This window comes from Cavia porcellus, unplaced genomic scaffold, assembly GCF_034190915.1.
Source record: "Cavia porcellus strain 051 isolate PalLab524CR breed Dunkin Hartley unplaced genomic scaffold, mCavPor4.1 scaffold_25, whole genome shotgun sequence".
Lineage (NCBI taxonomy): Eukaryota > Metazoa > Chordata > Mammalia > Rodentia > Caviidae > Cavia > Cavia porcellus.
In genome coordinates this window covers 35,236,670-35,259,533 of record NW_026947508.1, presented here as the reverse complement: position 1 = coordinate 35,259,533, position 22,864 = coordinate 35,236,670, and the positions used below count along the sequence as shown (strand labels likewise).

The following is a 22,864-nucleotide window of genomic DNA, read 5'->3' as shown; positions in this document are numbered from 1 at the left end:
TTAAATCTAGAGACCTAAATTTTGCTAATGAATCCTCTCCACCCCACCAAAAATTAAAAATTAAAAAAAAATTTTTAAAAAGCAGTTTCTTTAACTTGAAATTTCTCCCTAGAAGAAACTCTTTTTACTTACCTGTGTTTTCTTCTCTACAGAACACTGATAGGGAAAAACTTTGTAGCAAGAGAAAGAAAAGCTGTAGTTCATACCTCAGATCATGAGTTAAATTGATGGAGACAAGCCAATTCCAAATACCCGGTTGACTCAGATATTTCATGGAACTGGCTTGGTACACAACACCAACCTACACAATTGATAATTCCACTGTGTACTATTCATCTGTCAAGAAGTAGGGGAGATGCACCCTTCTTGTTCTCCACTGCTGAAGGCAGCTTAAGCACTGCAGTCTTGTCCTCAACAACATATCTTTCATTATTAATGTGATTCAACTTGGTAATTACTATATCTCTTCTGCTCTGGTGGCATTTCACTTGCTTATAGCTTATACTTTTTTTTCCCTCTTTGCCCAGAGCACTACATTAAGGATTTTCTAAGGGGGAAGTCTATGGTTTTCTGGTACAATCAAACCCCATTCCCAGAGATGGCTGACGTCTCTCTACTAGTTGATAAAAGGAGCAGACCATTTTCCTTCATAGTTGCCTACATGATATACAAAGGCAGAGTTATGTCATCTGAACATATAATAAAAGGCACCACAGCCAAGAATCTAGGCTCTAGGAAATGGGACCAGATGTCAGACAATTCAGTGGGAAAATCAAACAGTCCTCAGTTCAAGGTCTTTTGTGTATGTGTCACTGTTACCATCTGAAGAAGCTGTGGTGAAGCCTATGCAGGAGAGGAAAAGAGACACAATTCTGATTTTTCATGGTGTCTGTCTTGTTCAGGACAGGGAATACAGACACACAAAGATAACCATGAAAAAGGCATTAATGGGCTGGGTGTGATGGACAGGCCTGTTATTCCAGCACTTGAGAGGCTAAGGCAGTATTACTGAGAATTTAAAGCCAGGCTGGGTTACAGAGTGAGTTCAAGGCTGGCCAGAATTACATAGTGAGATCTGTCTCAAAAAAAACAAAAAACAAACAAAACAAAACAAGTCATGGGATGTGGTAGGGGAGTTATACAATCACTTAAATGTGAGTGGTCTCATTGTAGGGAAAGAACACTCGAGGGGTGCTGGTCAAAGTGCACAATTCCTCACCCAACGTCCATCCATCCATCTACCCAGTGCTTGCTGAGCACCAAACATATATCTGTGCTAACTAGGTACTAGAGAGACCATGAAGGCCACAACAGGGAAGAATTCTGGATCAGATAGCCTATACTTGAAAGCCCCATATGAATCAAATCCTTAAATCCTTCAGAAAATGTTGTTACATATCTTCATCCTACAGATGAAGCTGAGGCTCAAAGTGGTTAAAAAGCTTGTCTAAAATCAGAAAAAGAATAAATGGCAACCCAGAACTTGAACCAAGCTTTGCCTGGCTCTGAGTCTAAGCCCTTAATAAAGTAATAACCAGTATATAATTCATTATAGTACAATGAGATAATTGCTAACAAAGAAAATTTAAAGGGGACGTAGAGGAAGAGGCAATTTTGTGTAGGGAGAAAATGATCTCTGAGTTTTCCAAGTGGACTAGGAAAGCAAGGGAGTTCGAAGCACAGGTAACAGGCACCTACAACAAGAGTTGAGGGAAAAAGAATACTAACCTGTGGCAGAAGTGCAAGATCTGAAGCTGAAGAGGACAGGGGACTGAGTACAGAAGACTTTGCATGCCAGGTGGAAAAAGCATCAATCTCTGCCTTCTACTCAGTAAGAGAAACCTTTCCAGGGCTTCCTTGTCTCTGGAGCCCCTGGAAGTGATCTCCTATAATGAGCTAGCTGGCTGTGTTAGCCAAATCAAGGGGCTCATGTTTGTACTCCCCACTGTATCCTTTCTAAGCATGGACTGTAACATGCTCAAAGATTCTGCTAACAACCTGATGGACAGAGACACCAAGGGGTTCCCCACAACCACAGGGGTGACAGAGGTGCCCCTTTAAAGTAAGACCCCCAAATCTCACAGACCCTCTACCATAGAGCTAGGGCATTTTCTCGTTCTACTCACAGTTTAGAGTCCAGCTTCAGGAGGAAGCCCAACCGATCATACTCTGAAAAAGAAAAGCAGAAAATATCACAGAAGTCAAGCTACTGCTCACATAGCACATTACAGTCCCCATACCTAGAGCATAGAGATGGAGAGCACTTGGAAAAGAATATAATTCAGCTGTTTTAGAAAACGAACCAAAGTGTAATCCACAACTAAACAAGACACAAATCATCTCTGGAACACCTCTTTTTGAAGATTCAGATTCAATGCAAGGGGATTTCCCAGGTTTTCTAGGACAACTTGTACTATTCTGATAGAATTCCTTCTTGCATAAATGAGGAAACTGAAACTGTTATTAAACCACAAAACTAGACACTGGAGATGGAAGAGGGTGGGAAGCAATCTCTGCTTCCACTTAGCTCTGAGCACGCATTATTTGCTAACTAGGCCAGGATGACTACGAGGTGAATATGTGGCAATCTAGTGCTCTTCAAATCTATGTAATCACAAAGAACTGAAAGCATTACATAAAGAATAGGAAATTTAAAATAAAATTTTAAAAACAAGTCAATAAGACGTTTGCAATAAATGCTAAGTCATCAACATTTAAATATTTTGCCTCATTTTAAAGTGATGCTGAAGCAGTTTTTTATAAAATTGTATTGAAGTTTTTTTAAAAAAGGGGCCTTGGGGGCCAGGAGGGGAAAGCATATAGAAAATAATAACCAGCAACTTGGGGAAGCAGAATACCAAGTAAATATCCTGTGTGCCTGTTACAGTTACATCTCTATTTCCAAGATTTTCCACAGCTAAAACTAAGTGCAAAACGCTAATTTCATGGTTCATGTTGTCCATAAAATAAACAAGCAGAATTGCACCTATTTCCAGTACTAAGTCTTGAGGGAAATTTCCTACGTCCTCAAAAGTATTTGTATAATGAAAATGACACTTTGCTCAGTGACTCTGTGTATAAGGAGATGTGTGTATGTACAAGTGGCCTATGAATATAGTACTCAGCTGGCCTGGTTCACTCAAAAGATCAAACAATACCACAACCAAAAAACGGATGGGAAAGGCCAGCAAGCAAAGCTTTCGAGGAACTTGGGCTACAGTAAGCAATGACTAGAGGGGGAAGTTACACACACTGATAAGCACTGCACAGAAGTCATTCTGCAAGGCCAGTTAAGGCCAGGCACCTGGTTTTCATAATCAGCTGAGCTGTGGTCAGAGAGCAAATTCTCTACTTAGCATCAAAGATGTCATCCAGGACACATAACTCAGTGGAGGGCTTGCCTCCCAAGAGAATCCCATTGGGCAAGCGAAGCCCAGCTCAAAATAATTCTGGCTTTGTTCTGATTCACACAAATAGATAAGAATTTTTTTAACATATATGGAACTCATAGAAAGCAGTAAGAAAAACACATTTTTAAAAGCTAAAAACTCAATTTGTAAAAAAGCCAATTTAACAGTTTAGTACTTTTTAAATGTTTCTACGTTGTCACTCCAGGCTTGTCCCCATGTGGTGACAACCTTGTGGCAGTCATCACGCCACTACTCCTCAGACCTAAGCAAGATTCCTGGATGCACAATGCACCCCATGCCCTCCAGCAAACTTCTTCCAGAGAGACAAACTCAAACTTTAGGGGCCAAGTAAGATCCTAATGCAAATAAAGGAAACAGGAGAATGTAATACCCTTTTACAGCAACTCACACCACAGACTAAGTTATATTAAAAAAAAAAAAAAAAAGCGTTGCAATGTCCTTATTCAATTCACACAGTCACACCTCCTGAACAGTAATCACAATTATATTGGTTTATTTTCATGTAGTATCTTAAGTTTTTGAATGTTACATACACACACTGAGTACATATTCAACGAATAAAAACACTGAATTTCTAAAGTAATTTCCTTCTTTCATGGCTTTCATGACCTTTTCTTTTATGAAGAGACACAAGTATCAGAAACATTCCCTTTTATTCTTTAGGAAAAGGTAGCTTTCTTCAGTCGACCCTTTCTTGGCTTCAGTGCCAGACCCATGCCATGGGAAGGGAGCCCATGGCACGTGCTGGTGAAGGACAGCACCTCTCAGCTCTAGCTAACTTGCCAGGCAGCAATACAGGCACAGCACTACACATGTGAATTTTCAAGATTTTTAAATTTTAAAGTAAAATCTTTCAATCTCTAAATACTGACAGGAGATTCAAGAAGTTGTGGTTATATGACCAGCCACAACATGGCTCTGGGCATGGGCAAAATTTGGCCAGCACCTAACAGTTTGTAAGTAATGCAAGCTGTGGATGCACCACATAGGAGATGCTCAATCAATATCTGTTGACTGTTCTTATTAGGATTACTTGGACACAAAAGTTATAAATCTAAATCAAATCACTGCGTAAAGGAAGGCTTGGTCAACATTCTAAGGTAATACCAAAGTGAAGCTAAGATACAGAATTTCAAAGGAAATACCCTGAAAACTTGTTATATAATTCTAATTGCCCCTCAACCATAAAAGTAATCTATTGTCAGAGGTGAAGAGAGGATTTGAAAACTTTCTTTCGGGAAGCTATGTTATGAACCACTTCCCTTAAAAGGCAGAATAGAAAGTCTTGTCTCTCACTCCAGCCTGACCAGAGAAGCTTAACATAAAGCTCTTAGAGTATGACACCATCGCAGACTGCCTGGAACCTGCCTCCCACCTCGTGGGCTGTAGAATAGAGTTGTGTCAGAGCTGGTCTGCAATCCCAGAGTCTGCAGCAAAACAGGATGCATGAATGAGCTAGGATGGGGTCTTTAGACCCTTCCTTAAACACTGCCTGTAGGGCAGTGGCCCTTAGGTGCCAAAGAAGAGGCAGTCATCTGGATTCCCAAGAGTTGCAAGAGTGAACCGGCAAGGTTAGGCAAGGCCCTCAACACTGACAGGGACCTCCAAAACACCCTCAAGAGCACCCACATTCCATAAGAGCTATGGTAGACACGGGCAGGTCCAGAGAATGCAAACACTATCCCAGGTTTTCCGGTCCATGTTCTCTGTCTCCCTCCCACAACAATCCCAGGGTTCAGAAACAGCAGCCAGCAAACTGGAGAAGTAGGTAAAAAGGCAAGTCAGCAGCTGCCTTCTCCTGGCCACACATGTACAGGTACTGAGTTCTAATGCGGGGAACTCTGAGTGAGTTGAAAGTTACAACTATTAAGTAAGACAGGATGCTCTAATTCTGGAATTGGCAACCCAATGCAACCATAGACCATGGAATTTGTATTTCCTCAGAGATATCAAAAATTTCACTGGGCAGCTTGAGATGCGCCAAGGGAGAGAACAAGTAAGCATCTCCTGAGGATCACTTATGCTGGAATTTGGGGGACCAACTAAGAAAGCAACGAGCTAGCCTCTGTAAGTGGTGTGAGCTGCACATGCACCAGGAAGCAAATAAGTTACTGTGTCCTGTGAACTTACTGGCGTGCAGGCTGAGAATCAAATGTCCCGTGCCTCCCCTTAGCAACTGGGTGGTTTTGAGGTCAGCCACAGTTGATAGCAACTAAGGCACATAAAGCAACTAAGTGCTTGTATTGTTTGGGTTATTATGCTGACCTGAAGCCAGAGGTCTGAGCATCTCTTGGGAGGATGACAGTAAGCAATACAGCAAATATTCGGGATTTCCTTCTATCTTGTTTTTGAAGGCCAATATTGTTTTCACTGTTTTGCTTTGTTATGACTGTTTTGCTCTATTCAATATTCGGTTTTGATTGGTTTTATACTGTTCTGTTTTTGGTTTGATTTTTGCTATACCTGATTGAATGGATAACTATTGTGATGATAACAAGATATACTATGGTATCTATTACTGTTATCCTGAAGTTCTGTATCAATTTCACTGCATTGTCTTGATTGGCTTTATTCTATAGTGCTTTGTTGTATTTTACTATCAAAGAAAGAAAGAAACAAAGAAAGAAAAAGAGAAAGAACGAACAAATTTCACTGAACTTCCATGCTGAAAACAATGTAAGTGGCCAGAGGAAGCCAAGTGAAGGTGATTTCTGTGATTATTTGCCATAAAACCCAGACATACAATGTACTGGTTGTACTAACTATAGTAAATCAAGCAATTTAATGGTTTGCATAACCAAACTGTGGGAAGAGCCAGAGCATAGAGGGTTTCAGCAATTACAGAGGGTGACCAGGATGTCATCAGGTCTCTTCCACTGGGTTTTCTTTCCCCAACTTGAGCTGTCTTTGTAACTTTGGGAACACGGCCACTAATAGCTAGTCCGTATGCATCTTTAACATTGTCATAGAAAAGAGACAGTGACATGTCTGATGGCAAAACCATCAAACTAGGTTGGTTGGACTCTTTCTCTGAAAAGAAAAATTGCTGAAGAACTAGACCATTTGTTCTTACAATCTGGATTCACTGGAATTGCCCTTCATGTCCCTTCTGGATGCCAGATGTGTCGGTGTCAGTTTAATTCTGAGGGCCTCAATTTGATTATGTGGGTATTTAGGTTCTTTTGCTAAATCCCATTAACTTAGCTCAAAAGAGTTCCTATTGCTTAAACATTCCTGACATGCATTTAAGTCCTCTAACGGGTGGAGTTTGCCTCTGTAAATCTAGCACGTAATGGGGTCTGATTCAGAGTCCATATTCCATAAATGAGTTCAATGAGTGGAGTGACCAAGTGACAAGAGGAACCTCGGCAGTAGCCATCAGACCTGGTTTGTCTTCTTCTGCCCTTGCAGTGAAGGGTAATGCTGGCAGTGGCAGCAATGGCAGCTGACAGCAACTGCCAGTCTAGATCACTAGCCTACCATCTTTCACAGCACTGCTTCCCGTGCTGTGGCCATTCCTGGCTCCCAGTCCATCCAGGTGATTACATTACAATCACCTGCCCTTGCTCTCAAAAGCATATCACTACTGGGGGACATCCCTTGCTCTTCTTGGGCACAACTACCTGCTGTTCTATTTAATGCCCTTTCTACTCTGTTTCTGGATTTTGCTTTGGGTTGCCTTCTGAGGACTTTCAATTTGCCAAGATGGTTCATTCCATTCACTTGTTCATTCATTTAGTACGGGGGATTGAGCCCAGGGCCTTTGCACTGAGCTACTATCCTCAACTGTTTATCTCTTTTGAGAAAGGGTCTCACTAAGTTGCCCAGGCTTCCTGTTTCAGCCTCCCAGAGTACTGGGATTATAGGCATGTACTACCACACACCATTCCTTCCATCACTTAGAAAGGTCTGAAATGTAACTCTTCTGCAAAGAATTTTCCTGAACCTCTCAAGTCACCAGCGACTGCTCAGTTTCCATCCCAACCAAGGATCTTACCTGAAAAGACTTTGCTCTCATTCCTGCCACATCTAATCTGTGTGTTACTCCTCACAGAGTTCCTTGACTAGCAGAAATATAGTCTTTGAGAGTTATAAATTAAAAAATAAATCAACCATGAAGGCAGAGATCTAATATTCAGGGCATACAGGGGTGAACCCTTTTGACTGATAGGACCAGGAAAGCCAGTGTTTTGTTTTTTGTCCAAGACAGGATTTCACTGTGCAATTTAGGCTGTCCTCAGACTTGCAGCAATTGTGCCTGAGCCTCCTAAGTGCTAGGATTTCAGGCACATGCTGCCACGCCTGGACCAGATCATCCTATCTTATACAACATATTCTTGGAGTTCCATGTGAATTGGCCCCTACAAAGGAAATGCTCTTTTGAGTGTATCAATAATGCAAGAACAATTCACCTCCAGGGTAGCCACCCGGAAGGTCTGGATCTCACCATCAGTACATGGATCCCAAATCTGCAGTAAGAACAGAAGGCTCTGAGATTCTGAGTCAGCCAGGCACATCAACACTGCAATTTACATGCAGCTCTCCAAGCCTACAAAGATATCTGAGGTATCAAGCAGCAAGTCAGCAGCTACACTGTGCAAGAGAAATGTTTAGTCTGGAGAGTTAAGTTTCTTGCCTCCACAAGGCTGGAAAGCCCAGAATTACAAAAGCACCAACCAAGGAGTAGCTGGCAAGAGTTATGGGCAATGCAGATATCTGTTCCTTTCCTCCTGCACCTGTATCAGGTCTGAGCTGTGAAAGCACAGAGTGCATTTTCAGATGTCCAAAGTCTTTAAAATTAACCATTTTTTTGTTGATCCTTTTGGTCACAGTAAAGGATTTATATAAATCACCAGAAAAAAGTTTGAGAATGCATATAAATTCCTGGAAGGTTTGGAAACTAGACATAAACAAAAGGGAGATCATGCATCAGAGTACAATTGCTCCTAATAATCAAACTTCTCTTACACAAAGCAGAATTACCTAAACTACAAGGACAAATAAGAAACACATAGCCACTGAAAAATTAGGCTCTCAAAATCAGCAAAAATCCAGAAGATTTGAATAAAGAAATTACTAAATCTCAACCATCTGATATACACAGTTGGATACTGACACCAACTGTTTACAAGTATGGAGAGGACATTTCTGAAACCTGGCCATTTTGTAAGCCTTAACATAGGATCAGCCCTCCCATTCTTATCTAATTAAAACTATTAGGAAGTTATTAGGTGGAACCATCTTTACCAAAATTCTGACTTTTCACTTGAATGCTTGCATTTAATCATTGGCCTCAAAATACAATTACTTCCTTTTTTGTAGTACCATTCATTTGCATTACTGAGGAAACGACTGTCAAACTCCAAAACTTCCAAAGCTGTAGTTTGTCAGTTCTTTCAAGTAAAAATGGTATTCTGTGAAAAATGCAGCTCCTTTGGCTGGCAACACAATCCCATAGAGCCTTTCTTCAAGACAACCTCTAAACTGAGTGTGCAGCAAAGGGATCATGTTTATTCCCATTTCATCATGCAGAATATTACAAAGATGTTACTTAGCCAGGCATGATGCATGCCTGTAATTCCAGCACTTCTGGAGGCTGAGGCAAATTTGGGTCTGCTTAGCAATTTAGAAAGACCTTGTCTTAAAATAACCAAAAAGGGGCGGGGGGTCTAGGGATGCAAAGGCCCTGATGCTCAATCCCTAATACCAGAAGGAAAAAGAAAAAGAAAGAAAGGGAAAGAAACTGAGAGAGACAGAGACAGAGAGACAAAGAAGGAAAAAGTTCCTTGAGGGAAGAAATTTAAGACTGCTATGCTGGTGATATAACTCAGTGGCAAAGTATTTTCCTAGCATGTACGAGGTACTTTGTTCCATTTCCAGCACAATAAAATAAATGAACAATAACTGCCACTGCTTCTTCAAGAACTGTTTTCTTTTTTCTTTTAAATTGAATGACCATGAAGAATGTGACAATGACAAATATAGTTCAGTGTCACTGCTTACTTTTATGAAAAACACAAGAAGTTCTATCCACTCTTGCTTTTAAATCATCAGTGGAAAACAGAAACTCTTGGCAGTAGAATGCATATAGCTGTAACCTCAAAGACCCCCTGAAATGGGCCCACGGCTCACATGCTGCAAACAGCAATTCTAAAGTTTGAATTTTGGTTCTCATGCCCCATTTCAAAGAAGACATAGTCACTCCACTGCAGGAGGAGAACTGGTCCTCACCATGGTTAGAATAGTATAGCTCTATTCTATACTACAGAATAGAACTATAGCATAGAACACCTGTGATGGTCCTACTTAAGGGGAGGGAATCAATGGCAGGAAAAAGGTCATTTTCTTATGTTGTACGGATCTGCAATCAGTCCTCATCTTACGTGATATAAAAGCTTCCCAAATGTGCACTGGCTTGTGGGTTTGGGGTGGTGATGGGCACCTCTGCCTGGGGCTCTACTACAGAAAGGCCTGGCAAGGCAAATGTGATGGAGTGCCCTCTGGTCCTTGAAGCAGTGATACAGAATGCCCACTACCTGGGGACACACAAGCCTGCGGAGCTGCTGGAACAGCAAGTCCTTGATGCTTCTGGAGCAGCATCACCCAGGAGGCTGCAGATCAGGGATTACTGACCAGATGAGAACTCTCAGTGAGCCAATTCATTACTTTTAGTACAAGAAATTTTAACATTTACGATGATGATGATGATGATGATGATGATGATGCATTCTGGGGATAGAACCTAGAACAACATTATAATTTTGAGGATTTCCACGAGTTTGAGGCCAGCCTAGACTACATTGTGAGTTCAAAGGTAGTCAGAACTACATAGCACAACAACACAATAAAACAAAACTATTTAATAGACAGCCACATATCATATAATGACATCAAAGTCAATGACAAACCATACAAATGATTATGGCCCCATTAGATTTTACACCTAATTACATCATAGCTGTTAACTTGTATAAGAATACTCTGATTTTTGCTCAACAGCAAAACTGCTTAATGACAGGTTTCTCAGAATTTATCCACTTAATATGACTGTGTTCCTTAATATTTTCTGATTAATTATGCTTATCATAATTCTATGGTATAAGAAATTGTAAATGTTTTCTCCATATCCTACTTGGCTTACCCCATCCACCTTCTGTTGCCGCAGTATGACATGCAGATGTCACCACTGTCTGCCTATATTTGGACCTGAAAACAGTTGGGAGCATTGTGTTGTGCAGCAAAGCTTGTTCTATGACAGAGATGCATCCTGAAGTCCCTGAAACCAAGTGCCTCCCTGTAGTGTCACCTTCAGGGTACGGAGCCCCAAAGTAGCATTATGTGCTAACATGCTATTGTTATAAACCTTGACTGAGCTATTTCCTTTTCTTTTTCTAGTAGTATTTGCATTGTTTATTCATGTGTTCTCTTCATTTGAAGAATTACAAAAATTTTTGAAAAGTTGAGATGCCACGAAATGAGTAGAGGTACTCTGGTAATTTTCAACAAGTGGTCCATGATGCAAAGATTTGATAATTTAACATTCTAGGATAAATGATGTTTTAGGACTTCCAGGAAAATGGCAGAGTGGTGAGCAGAGTGGTGAATTCAGCAACACGAGGAAGAGAAGGAGGAGGGAAGTGGACACAAGAAGGATCTGAACTGAGATTTGAAGTTCATGGAGAGACATAATTCAGGAATTCAGCAAAAATAAGAAAACCCTGCCAGCCAGGAAGAAGCAGCAAGGAAGCTGTGCAACCCCCCACCTCCCCCACCTGTAAGCAACTGGACATAACATAGGCTGAGATGATGATAATTAAAACTAGGGAACCACCTGATATTTGTGTTGTTTGACTGACTGTGCAAACTTGGGACTGGTAGTCTGAGCAACTATTTAAGAGGATAACAATATGCAACATACTAATGATTATGGATTTTCTATTGTCCTATTACTGTTTTGCTTCATTTTACTGTTCTGTTTTATTCCTTTTAAAACAAAAAAGGACATTTTAAGCCATCAACTTCTTTCCACACACATGTCCATATATGAAACAGAAATAACATATTCAAATAAGATTTTGAAGTTTTAAAAAAATATCCCACAGAAACAACTCTTGCAGAAAATCTGGAACATTTTACCAAAAGCTTTAGTTTGTGCTACTGTGATATAATTCTTCCAGTCTCCAGAGAGAAAACATGAAGTACAGTACAACTTAGTTCAGATCTGCAGTTTGATTTAAAGCCTTTTCCATCCTCTGTTCCTACAGTACACCTGCGTGGATACTGTAGCTAACATTATACCAAATGACTAAGGTTTAAGAGACTTTTTTCATTCAACAGAACTAGTGCAAATACCCATCAGCTGTCACAAAATGGATGCTTATTAAGTGACTGCTACTGATTTAATTATGAGTATTTCCTACCAAGACCAATTTGAGGAACATTATCAAGGTGTATTATGGGATAAAAATACATACTTGCTTCTATCAGAAAGTCACAAAGCAGGGCCAGTTTGTGGTGGTGCACACCTGTACTACTAGCACTCTGGGAGGCTGAGACTAAAGGATCACAAGTTCAAGCCTGGCCTGGAAATTCAGCAACTTAGTGGAACCATGTTCATAATGGGGAGAACAGCTGGGGAGGCAGCCCTGGGTTCAGTCCCCCAGTACAAAAAAAAGTCGCAAAGCTTCATATAACTCACGAAAGCTATGTAGACAGTACAGCCCATTAGGCAAGAAAATTCCACTCGCACAAGAGTAACAAATTCTGCTGTCCAATCTTTTTCCCCCCTAGCTACCCAATGCCCTTTTGCCCAATCTTCTTTAATGTGGTGTTTGGCTCCCATCTTTGGGCTGTGAAGAATTCCTGAGTGCAAAAGGCATGCCAATAAGTGGAATGGGGACTTATTCTAACCAAAATAGGTTTCTTATTGCAAAGAAATGACAAAAAAGACACTGTGCAGTCTCCAATAAAATCATGACTATCTTAAAGATAAGCACTATATGCATAGCTCGGGTAGAGGAGGAAGCTGGCAACAGTCTAAGTGGGTAATCAGACATATGGGTGAAGTGAAAGACCAAGGGAACTATCACTCCCTGAGCATCTACCAAGTATTTACACTGCTCTCAGTACTTTCACCTACACTCTGAACTTAATCCTTATACCCTATGAGGCATATATCATCTTCATTTCCAAGATGAGGCTTACAGAGGTGAAGCAACACATTTGAGATACCCACCTAAGGAGGACCAGCTGGGAGGCTGTTGAGCCAGCCCAGGTCGGAGCCTCAAGCTTCTCTTTTTTCTTTCTTTATGCCACACTGGTTATCAGAGAAAATAAAGCAGACCCTCATCTTAGGAGAGCTGTCACAAAAGCAACTGTGTCTTATTCCTTCCCACCCCTGTCACAGGGGTGATGTTAAAAGACCCAAGTCATGGCACCCGCAAATCATGGGAGTCACCAAGGGCATGGGAGGGAATGGCCAAGGCACAAATGGCTCCCACGTCATCTCAAGTCAGGGAAATAAACCATAAACCAAGACCGATTAATCAAAGACAAACTAAAATAGGAAAAGCAGTTTCATAAAGCAAACACAGAAAACCCCACTGACCTAGACTAAATTAACCGGCCGAGAAAAATAACTTATAAAGTACACAAAGTAAAACCCAATCCCAAGGGTGTGTACCGGTGCAGGGGAGGCAAGAATCCTGGCAAGAAGCCCTGAATACAAGGGAGTCCTTGGTGGCGAAGTCCTTCGCAGCTGGCTGGGCTCGGCTCTAATACAGTGACACTAGGGGCCACAGGAGAGTGGAGACTCCTTGGCCTCAAGTGAGGAAACCACAAGCTACGGAAGAGGTCCATGGCCTTGCAGCAGAAGAGGTCACTGTATTCACTTTCCCTGTCCTGGGGAAAGGGTGGCTAGAAGGGTGGTAGGGATAGGGAATGAGGTGAATTCAGTCCTCTTCAAGCCCCCAAATGTGTCCTTAGCACTAACATGACCTATGAGGTAGGGCATACCTCATAGGGCAGCTTGAACTGGACATGGTGGCATACGCCTGCAATCCCAGCACTAGGGAGACTGACGAAGGAGATGGCCACAAGTTTAAAGCCAGCCTGGGCTACATAGTGAGCTCAAGGCCAGCTGGAACAATACAGCAAAACCTTGCCTCAAAAACAAACACTATATTGCTTTCATTGTTTTGTTTTGATTGGCTTTATCTTGTTATGTTTTGTTTGATTTTATTATGTCTGATAGTATAGGCAGTTATTTTGAAGATAACAAGAGACATTATGGTAGTCATTATTGATTTCCTTTTATCTTGTTTTGCAGTCCAATATCACATTTATTGTTTTGGTTTGATTGACTCTTCTATTTTATTTCGCTTGGTTTAATTCTTTTCAAAAAAATAAAAAACAACACAATAATAACAACAACGAAAGAGCAGCTGGGTCAACAAATAGGGGAGAAAATGACTCATTTTGCAAGCTATAGTTGAACCCTGATACAGAATATCACCTACTACCTAAGGCATAAATAGTCACTGCTATGGTCTGAACACTGGTGTCCCCCCCCATATAGTGGTATAAAGATGTATAGCCATGAGGGGTGAGCATTCATTGCCTGGACTAATTCCCTTATAACACAGGCTTCAAGAAACCTGCCTGTCCTTTCTGCCATCTGAGGACACACATAGATAGTCACCAGACACTGAAGCAGCTGGTACCTTCAACGCGGACTGTCAAAATGTTGGCAGTAAATTTCTGTGTTTATAAATTGCACAGCCTAGGGTATTTTTGTTATATGGTAAGCTGAATAGATTAAACTGTCATCAAGCAATTATTAAACAAAATAAGACAGATCCCCCCCCCTACTTTGAACAGAGTTGTAATGAAGGATCTCTACACAAACTGGTCCCCAGTTATAAAAAATAACACATGTTCAATATAGAATTCCAAATGCAAAAAATAAAATTATGAAAAAGAAGTAAGAACCATTTGAAATTTCCATTACAAACATTTTGGAAACTGTTTTCCCTAAAATCTCTTTCCATAAGAATGTGAGTGTAGATATGGAATTTTACTTATATGTGGTCTCAGTGTACATACGGTCTATTCTGGTTTCACTGACTCCACAATATTCTGAACTTCCATGTCAGTAAAAATAAAAACTAAACTGTCATTTTTAATGATCACAGTATTCCACTGCATGGATATGCCATTATTTATTCATCCTTAAGTATTCATTAAGTAATGGACATTACTGCTCTTAATGTTCTGCTGTTCATTCACCAAATATTTTCTAAGCACCTACTATGTGCCAGGAATTGTTCTATCAAAACAGACAAGGCTCTTGGCCAAATGAAGCCTACATTCTACTGGGAGGAGACTGACAGAAAACATGCAAGTACAAAAGCAGATGGTTTGACAGGATGAGTGCTAAGGACAAATGAACACATTCCTTTTAGAGAAGACTGGGTGTTGGGAGAATAGACTGTTCTAGACAAAGTGGTCTGGGAAGGCTTCCTGTGCAGTGACAATGGAATTAGGCCTGAAGACAGCTGTGCAGAGGATGAGGCAGAATTATCTAGGTTAGAGCACAGCCAGTACAAAGGCCCGTAAACAGGGACCCGGCATCTTCTAGGAGCAGCAGGGATGCCACTATAGCTTGAGGGCAGCGAGGAGAAATAAACTAAAGGGAAATCATGGAAGTAAGGAGTCAGTAAATAGAGTCTCATAGAGTTTAGACTTTAATGTGTTCTTTGAGACCACCGGAGTGTTCAGTGGTAACAAGTCAGAGTCTGAATTGTTTCTAGTTGTCTGAGCATTCTGTATTCTAGTATTCTGGCACAATGAGAATGGCCTTCTGGGAGGAAACAAATGAGCACAGAAAGCCCAGTAACATGTTTTCTAGACCAGGGCAGAGAAGATGGTACCTTGGGCAGCTAGAAAGAAAGGGCACGAAAAGGACAGAAGAAAGAAAACAGGAAAGTAGTAAAGAAAGAGGAACAGTTTAAGACATCCCTGGGTCTGTGGCTTGAAGAGTACGGCTAGAAGGGAAGGAACCAGTTTCCAAACAGATCGCATAGATGGATTTATACATACCTATTTTGGACTTGGGGAGCTACCATAAATTGCGTTTTACTGTTTCCCAATGATTTGTTACCAATATATAAAACCACAGTTAACTTTGTGTTTTGACTTTGTATCTTGTCATCTTGTTAAGTTCAGTTTTTAATTTTAGGAGTTTGGTTTTTTCTGTGGATTTCCCCAGGAAATGTTAGCAATCACAATCATCTATGAGGAGGGTTGGTTTAATTTCGTCTTTACACCCTGTCTGCATCTTATTGTTTTCTCTTGCTTTATGTACCTTCTGAGACTTCCAGGAGTAGATCTTGATGTTAGGTGGAAAGCAGTCCATCAGGTTATGATGTCTGCTGAGGGTTCTTTGTAGATTCCCTATGTTGGGTGGAACAATTCGTTTCTGAGTTTGCAGAGACTCTTTAATGATAAATAGATACTGAATTTTCTCAAATACTTTCATCATCAACTGACATGATCATGTAGGTTTTTTTCTGTCTTTAGACCTTTAATAAGGCAGATTACATTCATGATTTTTGAAGGTTGAACTAACCTTTCATTTCCAGGCTAGACCATATTTGGCCACTTAGTTTGGCAAATTTTAGCCATTTTTTATTTAAATATTTCTTCTGGACTACATTCTTCCTTTTTTTCCTCGGACTCCAATAAATAAATAGTAAACTTTTTAGGGTTGCTCCACAAATCTCTGAGGCTCTGTATCTCCTAAAAATCTTTCTATGTTCAGACTGGATTGTTTCTATTACTTTGTTTTGAAGTTGTGTTAGCATCCCTTTACTGGGACCAAATATCTGAAATAACTTAAAGGAGGAGAGGTTTCAGTTCCTGGTTAACTGGCTCCATGACTTTTTTTTTTTTGTCTTTTTGAGACAGGGTCTCTATGCAGTTCAGGCTGGCCTTGAACTCACTTTGTAGCCCAGGCTGGTCTCGAACTCGCAATGATCCTCATGCCTCAGCCTGCCGAGTGCTGGGATTACAGGCGTGAGCCACCACGCCCGGCTGGCTCCATGACTTTTAAACCTCTTACAAGGTAGAAATATCATGGTGGAAGGGTATAGTGGAAGAAAGCTGTTCACGCACAGCATCTAGGAAGGAAAGCAGCAGAAGCTGAGACAGAGAAAGAAAAGCAGAAGGGAAGGGAGAGGGGAGAGGAGAGTAAGAGAAGGTGGGAAGGAGAGGGAGACAGAGAGGCTGGGGCGAGATACAGTCCCCAGGGTGCATGACCCACACCATTCACCCTGATCCCACCTCCTAAGTTTCCACCTGCTGCCAATAATGCCATCAAGTTATGAATCTGTCACTGGCTTAATCCACTGGTGAGATGAGATCCCTCAGGATTGAATTTCTTCTTAAGAAAGCCCATGAGCAAGTACACAAGCCTTTAGCACATGGACTTCAAGAAATATTTAGATCCAAACTATGACGCTAGTATACTAACTCATCTGTCGTATCTTCTGATATTTGCTATATTTTAAAAGTTCAGTATTTTTTTAATTGGCTAATTGATTTTTGCTAAGATTTTCTTCCCATTAATTTCAACAGTATTTGCCTTTATTTGGGGGAGTACTTTTATAATAGTTAAAGTCTCTGTCAAATTATTCCAACATCTGCATCATCTCAGTACTGGCATCTGTTGGTTGTCTTTTTCTCATTGAAGTAGATTGTGTTGGTTCATACGATGATTAACTTTGGCTCATATCCTAGACATTTTGAATATCACATTATGAAACTCTAGGTCTTGGTTAAATCCAGTATAGAATGTTATTTTTTGTTTCAGCAGACAATTGAGTAGGGTGGGTTCAGGCAGCAAGTTCTAACCAGCCCTCTGCAGGCTTGGTTTCAATGTCAGCTTCACTTTCAAAGCCTATTCAAATGTATCCTCTATGTACGCCACCAAGTGTCCAGTCTGGGACCTGGACAGGGGTTAATTCCTTAGTCCAGTTCTGAAAGTCTATTTCCCTAAGTGTTCCTCCCTCTTTTTATCTAACCTGTGCTTTCTGGTTCCTGGGACCTCCCTTTCTTGGTCTTCTGGATAGAAAGTTGGGGCTTTAGTTACCACATTCTACCATGAACTTTCTGTACTGTACCCAAATCTGAGGCCCAGTAACAAGAAGGAAGAAAGGAAAAAGGTAACCAAAATGGCACCTACCGTCTTAGGACTACAGGTTCCCTCATCAGAGGCAAAGGCTCTCCCTTCCCCTTCAGCTTTAGGTGCCAAAGTCCTACTACTGCCAGGTCACTACCACCATCACCATTATGGGACCCTTTCAGGGCAGGGGCCACACAGAACAGACAAAGGGAAGAAACAACCCTTGGGGACTTCCTACATGGGTCTGAGCCTTAGAAGCCCTAACTAGAGATCCTTTCCTGGAGCTGTCTGTCCGTGCCACCATGTTCCTTATTGGGTTTAGCAATGGCTGAGAGTTCACAACATGGGACAAAGGAGGAAAAGTGGGAAATACACCACTAGTGTAAGAACACATAGAATTCTGGTGTTCTTCCCAGTCTATCTCTTACTATTTAAGTTTTAGAGACCTCAAAGCTACAAAGTCCATCTTGTCCTGGTCTTTACTTGCATTCAGTGAAATTCTCCCAATTTTAATGAACCATACTAACAGAAACAAAAATAGAGATTTACTCAAATTATCTTACTAAACCAAATGGTAGTACACCCCTGTAATTCCAGCACTTGGCAGGCTGAGGCAGGAGGATTACAGCGAGTTCAAGAGCAGCCTGAACTACATAATGAGATCCTGTCTAAAATAAATAAATCTTACTAAAATTCTAAAATGTTTTGACAATATGGTATGCCCAATGCTAAGCAAATTCTCTTCAATTAAGAATAAAGAGCTAGGGATTTAGCTTAGCGGCATAATTGCCTGCCTGGCAAGCATGAGGTTGCAAGTTCAATCTCTGGCACAAAAAAAAAAGAGTAAGGAGTGAAGGAGTGCCAGGTACGGTAGCACACACCTGTAATTCCAGCACTTCAGTGGACTGAGGCTGAAGGATCACAAATTGAAGCCCAACTTGTATAACTTAGCAAGACCCTACCTCAGGGGCTGAAGATATAGCTCAACAGCACAGCACCTGCCTCACAAGTGTAAGGTCCTGAGTTCAATTTCTGATACCAAAAAACAAAAAAAAAAAAAAAAAAAGAAAAGACTTGTCTCAAAATTTTAAAAAGGAGGGTAGGAGGCCAAGGATGTATTTCAGTGGGAAGGGCCCCCGTACTAAGAAAACAAAAACAAAAACTAGTAAATTTGCCCATCTCTTCCCCACTATCTTTTAAAACTGAGGTAAAGTGTGAGATAGAAAAACTACTGGCAAATATTCCATAAGAATATGAATAAGGCAGGATTAGATATGCAATCCAGGAGTTCTACTCAGGAAAACAGAATGGTAATTTAAAGTTACTTTGATCAATTTGACTCTATTTTCCAATAAGAGAAAATTAAGTCAAAAAATATCTTGAGTCCTCATTCTTTGCCAACTTTCTTTGGGAACCATGTATAGTCCTGGGAACCATATTCCATGGTCCACAATAATTTGCACAATAAGCCTAAGGTCTTTTTTATATCTCCATGAGGGATGGAAGCTGAGGACCAAAATCCCCTTGAAAACTAATAAGAACAGAGAAAGTAAGATCCGCTTGGATAAGAATACGAACTCTGGAGCCACAGGGCCTTAATTCGAACGCTGCCTCTGCCACTTGCTTGCTGCTTGACACTGGATAAATTATTTCAGTATGTCAGTTTCCCTAGCTGAAAAAATGGAGATAATAATAGTGTCTGTTCAAAGGGCTACTGTGAAACTTAAGTGAGTTCATACATATAAAAGTGGCTAGAACTCAGGTATATGACAAATGTTTCATAGATGTTAGCCATCTTCCTCTTTTTTTTTTTTTTTTTTTTTTGTCTTTTTCCTTTTTATCGGTACCAGGGATCGAACTCATGACTGCCTGCTTGCAAGGCAGGTGCTTATGCCACTGAGCTAAATCCCCAGCCCCCGGTCTTCCTCTTTTTCCAGGCAAACCCCACCTACAGTGTTACTTTCTGACCCTTTTAGTGCCTATAAACAGCTTATCTCACACCTAGCAATTCAAGTCACACCTTCTGCATAAAAAATATGAATCATTACAAATATATACAAAAGCACATAAAAACATAAATGTATAGTGTAACAAGTAACTGTGAAAGGGGACCCTCTCAAGCCCCACTCAGGTCACTAGAGAGAACACACCAACTCTGGAAAATCTCATGGGCCCATCCCTCACCATATTCCTTTGTGCAGTATCTCTGTTGTTTTAACACTGAATTGTATATCTAAACAAACAGTTTAATTTCATTTATTTTTGAACTTCCCCACAGAAAAACTGTATGTATTCTGTTTGAGTGCTTTCACCCAAAAAGGTATTTAAGATTAATCTATGTTGTGGCATCTAAGTATAGTTTATTCATTTTTACTGACCAAAAGGAATATATCAGTTTGCATATTTATATTCCCTTTACTGTTGTTAGGTAGGTGAGCTGTTCATGGTTTTGCACAATTATAAAGAATGCTGTTATAAACATTCTTATACATGTACTTTGCACAAATATTCTGGTAGGGAAGACACCTGGAGGAAAAACTGCCAGATCACAGGGTATGCTCCAAAGTGCCTGCACCAGAGGAGATTGAGAGTTGCCACTATACCACATGCTCATAAATTCTGGAACTATCAAGCTTTTCAAGATAGGCTCTTTTGTAGATGTGTAGTACCTGTGCCTGTAACTCTGAGTTGCATTTCCCTGAGTGTTAATGCAACCAAATACCTTTTCATAGGCTTATTGGCAATGAGGATTACCTCTTTGGTGAAATGTCTATTTTGCTTGCTGGGCTGTTTCTTTTTCCTATTGATTTTTGCAGTTCTTTATTCTAGAAACAAACTTTTTGCATTGCCTTTTTACTCTCTTAACAGAGTCTGGATTCATAGAAGTCCTTAATTTTAATGTCATAAAATTGACCATTCTTTCCCATAGTGAATATATATAACTTTGGGATTTGTTTGCTTGTTTGTTTTGAGACAGGGTCACACTATGTATTGCAAGCTGGCTTTGAACTCACTTATGTAGCCAGGTTGACCTCAAACTCATGGTGATCCTCTTGCCTCAGCCTCCCAAGTGCTGAGATTATAGTGTGTTACCACACCCAGTTTGGCTTACTTAAGAATTGTCCCTATCTAAGATTAGCCCTATCATGAAGTGATGTGTGCTTCCATATTTTGGTGGGGTTACCTCAAGATAGCAAGATGATCAGGGGTCAGAGTGGCTCTCAACTTGCATGGAGATGGATGTCTTGAATGTGTTACTTCACATCACTGAACTGTATGTATCAAAATGTATCAAAATGAAAGATATCAAAGCTTGTATCAAAATGTATTCAAAATATCAAAGATATCAAAGCTCTGAATTATGAGGGACAACTGAGAGGTACATAAAGTTCCCAGCACAGTGTTCATAGTCTCTGAACATCTTTCTTTTTTGTCTAGTCTACTACAACTACCTGAACTTCATGAGCATCCATCTATCACATTCAAAGAGATTGCTAAAGAGATGAACTGTTTCCATAGGCAAGCAGTCTCCCTTGTTTTCACAGGTAGCACACTATCATCTTCATCTCAAAACACAGGACCAACATACAGCAAGGCCAAATTGTTTAGAGGCTACTGTAAGGACAGCAAGCTAAGGAATCAAAGCAGCACCCCTTCCTGTTCACTGCTAGCAAGCACAAAGGCATGTGGCAGAGGGACTGCTTGGATCCAGGACAGCCTAGCTCTCCTGGCCTGGGTGAATCTGAGCCAAAGGGCAGTGTGCTATTTTGTGTGTCCTACACTGTAAAGACAAGGAAGGAGGGAGCTGTTGCCTAGGTGATACTGCAGGAACGCACCATCAGCAGTGATACTTCTCTCCTAGAAGACACTGGTATCTGAGCATGTGGGATGTACATGTAAACACAAAGAGGAGGGTATGTCCTTAGGAAATGGGGGTGCCTTCACAACCTGGCACTCTGCAGGAGGGCTCTGATGGAGAGCTGTGGTCTCTCAATGGCCTCTGTCCCATTCTCACAGACAGAACATAAGCACAGAAAATGGTATCCTTTCCTATGAGCCTGGACCATTCTCCAAGAGGAAGGCACAATTTCTGTGCTTCTTCTGCATGCACCTTTTTGTTTTTTTAAATAGGAAATTAACACTAGTCAATATATTGCACACTGTTATTTTCAAAGTAATTCTTCAGATTACAAGATTTAGGCATGAAAAAATGACCAATCAAACAATGAAAGCACAAATTGTTCTTTTTGAAGAACTAACAAATTAGTCATCTATAATACTAATATATATACTGAGTATATATATACTGAAGATATCTATCTATCTATCTATATATGTATGTATGTATCTATACACACACACTCATCACACACTTTTACCACAATTAGAAAAGTACCCCAGATGATGTGTCTCTCTTCTATTCCCTCTACTATAAGTCCAAGAAGGGGTACATAAGACTATTCCACAATTCTGACATCATCCATTGCCCTCCTCCAATACCCCCTTGCAGGCCCCAGTACAATTATGGTCAGTATTGACAGCTGAAAAGATGACAGAGGGGGAAGAATTGGTACCTGAGCCTAGTGTTTGTCCAGCGGAGTCAAAGGAAAGAACCACTGAATCTGCAACACAAGAGGACAAGTTCATTTCTCCCTCCTTATAGTAACATATCAAGCTCCACACCCTGCCCAGGGGAGAATCAGCCAAGATGGAGCTTAGTGCAGGTATCTCCATAGATCCATGCCACCCATTCACAGGACCATGCCCACCCATCCACTGGGCCAGAAGGCCCTGCCGTGCCTGGCTCCCCCTAACCCGTGCCAATGAAAAGAATGTTTCAAGTCAGGGACAGCCCCCAAATTCTTCAGAGGCATACTGCAAGATTGGGGTATAAATTTACTTCTTTTTCCCTCTTCAACAAAAAAATACAATTAAAACAAAGCAAAATAAAACTTCCCTCCTGCGTCTGGTAAAAGGCACTAACATTTCCCCTTTCATGCCTGCCTTTCTTCTACTAATATACCCAAACATTTATTATTGCTTCTTCCAAGAAGACTGAAAATGCCCGATAGAAATGTATGGTATTACTGGAATAAAAAATTTAAAAAGTCAAAGAAAGAAAGTTATCCAGTGGGGGGAAATGTTAGTGCACAAATGCATGCCATGAGAATTTTATAAACAGTGCAGGCAGAATTAAAGAGTACACAAGCTCGTGAGCAGCCAAAGCAAAAAGTAGAAAATGAGCATTTCA

The 22,864-nt window shown here is 40.7% G+C and overlaps 1 protein-coding gene across 1 annotated transcript in view; it reads right to left on the bottom strand.

Moving 5' to 3' along the window:
* Positions 1–22,864, bottom strand: part of LOC101788419 (uncharacterized) — a 165,395-nt gene that overhangs the window by 63,413 nt on the left and 79,118 nt on the right. The window contains exons 5-6 of the mRNA XM_063235128.1: positions 22,188–22,235; positions 2,127–2,169 (exon numbers count right to left, since the gene is read on the bottom strand). Coding sequence (XP_063091198.1) covers positions 22,214–22,235 — 22 coding nt within the window. The 3' untranslated portion in view covers positions 2,127–2,169; positions 22,188–22,213. The remainder of the gene's footprint in view (positions 1–2,126; positions 2,170–22,187; positions 22,236–22,864) is intronic.